This window comes from Chrysochloris asiatica, unplaced genomic scaffold (assembly GCF_000296735.1).
Source record: "Chrysochloris asiatica unplaced genomic scaffold, ChrAsi1.0 scaffold00092, whole genome shotgun sequence".
Classification (NCBI taxonomy): domain Eukaryota; kingdom Metazoa; phylum Chordata; class Mammalia; order Afrosoricida; family Chrysochloridae; genus Chrysochloris; species Chrysochloris asiatica.
The window spans coordinates 6,992,315-6,999,891 of NW_006408610.1; the positions used below are offsets into that span (position 1 = coordinate 6,992,315).

Here is a 7,577-nt window from a genome sequence, read left to right on the forward strand (position 1 = left end):
GCCTGCCTAAGCATTTTCTTTCTCTTGTGCGTGCTAAGCAAGTGGTATTGAAAAGTAAGAGACCTTCTTCTCCCCTTCCCCGCCTCTACCTTCCTGACATAAGGAATAGGAGAAAGAAGTAATTGAAAAGTCGAAGAAACCGTTGTTGACTTGATTCTGCTCAGTGTGAGTTTATATGATGAAGTAGAAAGGCCTAGATAGTCAGAGCCACTGGTGGATTTGAACTGCTGGCCTTTCAGTTAGCCGCTGATTGCTTAACCTTTCTAGTTGGCCCACAAATGGGTCAGAAATTAAATGTCGTGGGTCACAACTACAAGTCTTAAAGCAAACAGACAAAACAAAAGTAAATACCAGAGTGTAGATTGTACAAAGTAACTGACCAGCTGGTCAAGCTTTGCCAAGTCTTTGTTGTATCTGTTGGTTTGGGGCCAAACTAGACAGTCCCAGGTACTGGCTACTGCGTCTACCCCTTCTGCCCCACTCCCAGCCCCCACTCTTCCAAATCCAGCGGAGAGGGGCTGCTGGCCATACATATGGTTATACACGTGCCATGCTACAGGATACCTCCACGTATCACCAAACGGCCTTATCGTGTTCCCTCAAAACTGTCTTTTCCTTTCCTTTTTAATTATTTTCCTCTCCCCAAATCACTCCTCCATCCTTGTTCCTTATTTCTAACTAAGTGTCAGTTCGAACCCGTTACAATTCCTAGAGTCTTTTCGCATCTGCCCCCTCTCCACTTCCTACAACCCCTCCCAGAGACCTGGATTCCATGGGATTCCTGGAGGATTGCAGTGGCTCCAGCCCCCCGCCCCTCCCCCCCATAGGGCACATCACTCTACAAGAAGTCAAGCCCTGTGCATGTCACTGTCCTGCTCAAACACCAGCAGTGGCTCCCCTGTGCCCACCAGTCAGATAAGGCCAGCTTCTCACCGGCAGGAATCATCTGTTCCTTCCAAACAGGGCTCCTTCCTAAGAACACATTGTGCTTGAGTCTCTCTCCCTTTGAAAATGACGTCTTCCCTTCCAAGTCCAACCTTGCTTCTACAAAGCACCTCTCAGTTCTCTTCTATACCCAGCCCTTAGTGGGTCTTGGTCTCCTTCAGATACGTGCAACCCTCCAGGCCTGATCAGGACCTTCATGTCTTTGTCACTAGAAGGCAGCAACAGTGTCTTAGGTAGGGCATTGTGGCACCTGACACCCAGGGTCTGTCTGGCCCTGCCCAGCACACTACAGGTGTCGGATATGTGCTGGTTGAACTGAGACCCTTTGTCCTGTCTAGAGGTTGAAGGGACAGGTGGGCTGAGTCACCTCACAGGCTGGCTCGGGTGGCAGGCCTTGCTGTGTTGGCTCAGCATCACTTGGGATTGGTCCTGCAAGGCCTCCACATGCTCAGGATCTTTCAGGCCCCTCGTTTCTAGAAAGAAGCAGCGACAGTGAGGTCCTCCCCGGCATCTCTACCAGCCTGCCCTGCCCCCAGACAATCAGCCCAGGCCTGCCCCTCTCCTGGCCTGCACACTTCTGGTCCCTGTGGGGTGGGGAAGGGAGAGCGGGAGGCAGAGAAAAGACACTAAGCATCCTGATCCTACCTCCTGGCCATTTCTCTGACAACTCAGAAAAAGACTCAGCTACCTGGTTTGAAGAGGACCAGAGCCTTCATGCAGGCAAACTCTGTGGGGTCCACCGACAGAGCTCGGAACCGCGAGATAGTGTCTTGCAGGATGTGCGTCTCCAGGCTGGCTAGCCTGAGCTGTCCTTGAGAGCCGCCTGAAGCAGGAGCCTCAGGCGAGGCCAGTAGAGGGCAGCTGTCCAGAGGCAGTGACCACTGTATGGCTCCAAGGAGGAAGAGCTCACTCCATGCCTCCTCCAGCAAGATAACCTGTACTCGGAGAGGGTGAACTCAGAGAGGTAAGCCCCTCGGGCCCAGCCTGGAAGTGCTGCCACCTTCTGGGATGCCCCTGGAACAGCAGTGTTGGACCTGGGGGCCCAGAACATTCTCTCTCTTTTTAAAAATATCCTCTGTGAAACCCTTATGTATTTGTGGGTATACTCTCACTCTGCTTCCATATCCATTCATCCTGTGTATGTCCAGAACATTCTCTTAACCTCTGCCTATAAGAATCTCCCTGCCCTGGACTTCCATTCAGCCACAGCCCAGAACTCTGGGATTTGGTATCATCTGCCCAACTCTTAGACACTCTGGCCTCCATCCAGAGTTGTAAGTGGAACCTTTGGAGTGATTTCCATGGAATAAAGGCCTGGCAAACTGCCAAGAAAACCCTAAGGTACGGTTCTGGTCTGTAGCACACGAGGCTGCTGTGAGTCAGGAGCCGGTTCAACAACAGATAACAACAACAACAACAACAGCAGAGTGGGGCAAGTGGTTTCCACGCTTGGCTGCTGACCTAAAGGTTGGAGGTTCAAGTCTACTCATAGCGGGTTCCAAAGACAAAGCTGTCACTCTGCTTCTGAAAAACTCAGCCAGTGACAGCTCTATGGAACATGCAGTTCTACTCTGACCCACATGAAGTCGCCATGAGTCAGGGTTGACTTGGGGGCATCTGGGAAGACCATAGAGGTGAGGAGTCCTGAAGTATCCTAACAGGAATGTCCAAGAGACTCAGCCGGACACCCTCCAAACACACAGATCCGATGAAGGGCCCAGACCTTCTACTGTCCTGTCCAAGAGACATTCAAGAGGTGATGTGGGTGAGCTGAAACTCAAGCCCTGGAGTCAGAGGGCTTGTGTTCCAAAGGAGCCCAGAGTCTGCCATAGGTGCTGTTCAGGGTGCCACATACACAACCCTGTGCACGTGTCTAGGAGGAAGAAGACCCAGGGGAGCATAGGCAGTCTTCTACTCCCTGGTCTCTGTGTATCCTGACTGTCACTGACTCAGGGACACGCACCTCCAATCATCACCTTCACACACACACACACACACACACACACACACACACACACACACACACACACACGTGCCCCAGCAGATCAACCTAGCAGGCAAGCAGGCAGCAGCAGCCTGTACCTGGTCTCGGAAAGACAGATTGGAGAACACAGGCAGGTTCTTGGCCCACTTGACAGCCATGAAGAGCAGGTGGGCCTGGATGCTGCAGGGCGGGGAGGAGTATGGGGACAAGGGGAGCTCGGGCTCATTGCTGGTGACATCGGTGTGCTCATCCGCTGTGGGAGGAGAGGCGAGGCTTCAGGCCGGAGGGGGCAGGGAGGGCAGGGGTCTGGGTAGGGGTCACCAGGCGGGGCGTGAGCTTCCACCACAGTCTGGGAAACAAAGGTGCAGAGTGAGCCCACCCAGCGCCTCCCACTCACCATCCTCAGGCTTCAGCTTAACACAAGTTTCAGCGGTTAGGAGGCTAGCCATGAAGTGGTGATGTCCTGCAGGTGTGAAGGCCTCAGGCCCCAGGGCTCTGGTCACGGACACTGGTGTGGGGCCCCGTGGACGGGCCATCAGGGACTCTGGCCAGGGCTCAATGTCTGGCTCCAACAGAATCTGGGCTGTGCTCCGGGGTTGGCGCTCATTCTGAACCGCTGGGGAAGTAGGAAGGGTCAGCACACTCCGTAGGTCACACTCGCCCTTGGCTCAGGCACCCCCACTCGAGGGCTCCCCAGCTCACCATCCTGGTTCATGCCTTCCTGCAAGCACTTCTTCAGCCGGCAGGCCTGACACTGGTTCCGGTGGGCCTTGTCCACTGGGCACATCCCTGCACCCACCTGGCACCTGCAGAAGGGGAGCCCCCCCACCCCCATGGGTCAGTACCCTGCCTAGGCCCTGTACCAAGAAGGGAACTTTTTGGCTCTAGCCTCTTCTTCTCTGAGCAGCCTCATGGGTCTCGGTCCGCCCCTACCTGTAGATGAGCCTACGTCGGATGCTTCTCTTGAAGAAACCACTGCAGCCGTTGCAGGCATAGATGCCGTAGTGCTTCCCACTGCTGTGGTCTCCACACACTCGGCACTGGAGCGCCAGGCCCTGGCCTGCAAAGGCAGGGCCAGGTGGGCTGGGCAGGGCCCCACATTGCTTCCCTAGTCCACCTCCCTGTCCACCCCATGTCAGCACATCCAGCTTCTCCCTGCTGCCGCCCTCTGACCCTCCTCTGTCTGTGGCCCCCTTTCAGCATCATTTCCAGTCTTACTAACCCCACTGTCCCTTCTTTCTGCAGAGGCCACAAACACTCTGGGGACAACCTCTCTGGAGACCTCTCTGCTCTTAAACCCTGTGGCTGCTCTTCCCATTCCTGTCAGCTTAGTCACCCCTCCTGGTTCTGATGAACCACGTGTTTCTAAACATCTGTGATGACCAGCCAGTCCCTGCCTCCACACCACCCAAAGTCCTTGAGGCTGAACCTGAGGCACTTTGGCTCCTTCCAGACTCCCTACAGGTGCACTCACACCTGGTTTTACCTCCAAAATGAGCCTTACCTGTCAGATCCTCCCTCAGGCCCCAGCTACCTGGAGACTCCTTTATGGAGGCAGCTACAGTCGCAGGCGCAGTGGCAACCACTCTGGAGCTCATGGGCACTGTTGGGGCCTGGGCCTGGACCTGGACTCTTTCAGGGCAGCCTCTGACTTCCTCCCACTTTGCTGAGCAGAGTCAGCCTCTGATGCCCTCTCTCCCTCTTGCTGTCTCGATTCCCCCTTCTCCCGGGCCCTGGCTATCTCCCTCTGCCTTTGTCTCTCCCCCACTGCCTCTGTCTGTTACTCTCCTCTCTCTGAACTCAGGAGGCACCCAGCTTCCCAGAACCCCTTCAGGGCAGCACTGGCTGTGGGAGACTTCTCCCGGGGCAGCGACTGGATGCAGTGTGTGATCCTCTTAATCTTTACTGTCTCCACAGGGGATCAACTAGCCACACCTGCAGTGCACCCAAGGTGCCCCCGAGTCAAGCTGGTTGGTCCTGCTGCCCCCACGGCAGCTCCCAGGCCGCTCAGTGTCCCCAGCTCTCCAAACTCTGAAGGGAGCTGTGGGTTCCACTCCCCAAAAAGACTTTTTGAGTTTTCTGAGCTGCTCTTCATCCCCAAAAGGACTTTTTGAGTTTTCTGAGCTGCTCTTCACATGTCCAAGGGCTGGTGTATGTGGGTGAACCTGTATGGCCTCAAGTTCTTTTGGGTTCTCACACAAAGCCATTGATAAGGATTTGAGGGCACTGGCCTCCCCAGATGCCTGGCACAGAGGAGGGCTCCCATCCACCACACATGGGGTAGGGTCTGGGCCCGACCTTAGGCTGAATGCCCGGGTCTCCATATGGACGTAGTGGGCATGGAACTGGCAGAGAGCTGGCATGCAGGACAGGAAGGAGCTGAGGGCATGGCCCCATTGAGCCTGGCTAAGGGCTCTCAGTCACCTCCCCTTCCTGTCCTGACTTGGTCTCTCAGTCACAGGCAGGCTGGCTTCTGTTCTGAGGGGAGAAGAGGACAGGAGGACTAAGTCCCAGGTAGCCCCAGCAGGAAACAGAGAGAAGAGAGACAAGTTCAAATCCCTGCTCTCACACAGAGCAACCAGACAGGCGTCTTTGAGCAAGAGGCTTAACCAGCCTGCAATTCAATTGTTCATGCTGTTGGGAAAACAAAATGAGATCATTTATGAGGCTGGTTTCAGTGCCTTCTCGGTTGTTCTTCTTAAGTGCTGTCTATTCAGTTCTGATTCATAGCGACCCTGTATAGGGTTTCCAAGGAGTGGCTGGTGAGTTTGAACCGCCAACTTTGAAGTCGAGTGCTTATCTCATGGTGCCACACCAGTGCCTTAGTACAAGTGTATACATGGGGGTGCATTATTATGGCCACATCTTGAGGTTGTTGAGAAGATTCCAGAGAAATAACAGGAAGAATTGCCTTTCTCTTTCTCTCATCCCATCCCCCAACCCAAAGCCCAGGACTGAGCAGAAAGCTCCTATTAGTGTCAAGGGACCACCCATCAGCTGCCCTAAGCTCATCTTAGAGCCTGTGGGGGGAGGGTTAGAGACTTGGGAAGCTTCTGGAAGGATCATGGAGTTAAGGGCCCTTATGTAAGTGAAACTGACCCTCTCTGTGACAGAGAAGCACTCCTGGGGATTTGGAAAGTCAGCTCCAGGGTCTTTGTGGGGTAATCTGCTTTCTGGGGCCTCAGGAGATCAAGGCCACAAGGTTGAGGCCTCTCACCTGACCTCTTGGGCCTCTGTCCTCCCCATCCTTTCTCCTGCCATCAGGCCCTTGGGGACCCTAGAGCTGGCAAAGCTCCACCTAACCACCAACACCAAGAGCATTTTCCTTGACCTCGATTGCTCCTTCTCTCCTTCTCAAGACTGTCTCCTTTTTTCTGGAACACGAGTCTTCATCATCTTCTGCCCGTTTACTCCCTCCTCCCCCAAGTCGCCCCCACAGACCTTACCACTGTCTCCTTGGATCACTTCATATCAGACTCTGCCTAGAACTTCCCCAGACCAACCCATCCCCAACTTGTGTGCACAGACTGAGAGCAAGACTGGAGATATGTGGACCAGAAGGAAAGAGCCCGAGGCTGAGCCAGAGGACCTGTCACCCCTCAGACCCTCAGAGGGGAAATCAGGGCAGCACCGGACAGGGAGGCTTCCAGGATGGAGTGTTCTGTGAGGGCATTCGTATTGCCAGTAACCAGAGGGCTCGCCCATAGACTTACAATACAGCAGGAGCTGTGCTGGGGGCGACGGCAGCCCCCAGCAATGTCTGGGGGAGGAGGCAGTGGCATCTTCTCTGTCTGTGACTACCAGCTGCTGGGGCAGATGCCAAAGGATTACTTAGCCTAAAGCCTTGAATCTGCTGACGAAGCTGGCAGAGGCCTCCTTCCCACTAATGCAATTATTCCCCATGGGACAGGTCAGCAACTTCCTGTGACTTCCTGGAGACCTAGGGAGGGGGATGGAGGTAGGGAGGTGACCTGCCAAGGAGAAATCAGGATTTTACCCACATGGAGGTAGGGGTGCGGGTCCTGGCTTCTGGTGTATAGGCCTGGGCTCTGGAAATGCATTTTCTGGGATTTATTTTTTAGATGTTCTTTTTTTTTTTTTCCCCCTTCACTATCTTTGTTGTTGCTGTTGTTAAGTGCTGTGGAGTCAGTTCCGACTCATAGCAACCCTGTATAGGGTTTCCAAGGAGTGGCTGGTGAGTTTGAACTGCCAACCTTGTGGTTCAAAACGACTTTGCAGGCCAATGCTTTAGCTCACAGTGCCACTATCTTTGAGAAAGCATATAAAACCAGTAGTTGGTGACTCAGATTCATGGTGTCCCCATGTGTGTCAAAGTAAAACTGTACTCCATAGAATTCTCCACGGCTGAATTTTGGGGTGTAGCTCGCCAAACCTTCTGAGGTGCTTGAACCTTTAACCCTTTCAGTTTGCAGCTGAACCCAAGCATATTGTTTGCATCACCAAAGACTCCCTGAGAAAGCCTAGCTCATGGTGAGGGCATACAGCTTCGGAGCTTGGTACCCAGCGATCCCACTTCTAGGGAACTACCCTGTGGAAAGGATGGCAGAGATTTAATTATATGCATGCCTTCCCCCGCCCTCCCCACTTCACCCCCCAGCACTTTGTGTAAAGCATCCACAGAAGCTAT

General features: G+C 54.0%; 1 protein-coding gene across 1 annotated transcript; it reads right to left on the bottom strand.

Moving 5' to 3' along the window:
- Nucleotides 1–1,308: 1,308 nt before the first annotated feature.
- Nucleotides 1,309–4,533, bottom strand: NR2E3 (nuclear receptor subfamily 2, group E, member 3). The gene is made up of 7 exons (XM_006866531.1): nucleotides 4,434–4,533; nucleotides 3,863–3,989; nucleotides 3,632–3,735; nucleotides 3,327–3,545; nucleotides 3,028–3,182; nucleotides 1,634–1,880; nucleotides 1,309–1,418 (listed from the first exon to the last, which is right to left on the bottom strand). The coding sequence occupies exons 1-7, from the start codon at nucleotides 4,525–4,527 to the stop codon at nucleotides 1,309–1,311; spliced, it is 1,056 nt and encodes a 351-aa protein (XP_006866593.1). The 5' UTR covers nucleotides 4,528–4,533.
- Nucleotides 4,534–7,577: the final 3,044 nt, after the last annotated feature.

What these genes read in the sequence shown, in the direction of transcription:
- NR2E3 (XM_006866531.1), bottom strand. Translation starts at nt 4,527, where the DNA reads ATGAGCTCCAGAGTGGTTGCCACTGCGCCTGCGACTGTAGCTGCCTCC. An exon ending in CCTGAGGGAGGATCTGACAG is followed by an intron (nt 3,990 to 4,433) that starts GTAAGGCTCATT and finishes CTGCCTTTGCAG; the next exon opens with GCCAGGGCCTGGCGCTCCAG. An exon ending in ATCTGTCTTTCCGAGACCAG is followed by an intron (nt 1,881 to 3,027) that starts GTACAGGCTGCT and finishes CTCCGAGTACAG; the next exon opens with GTTATCTTGCTGGAGGAGGC.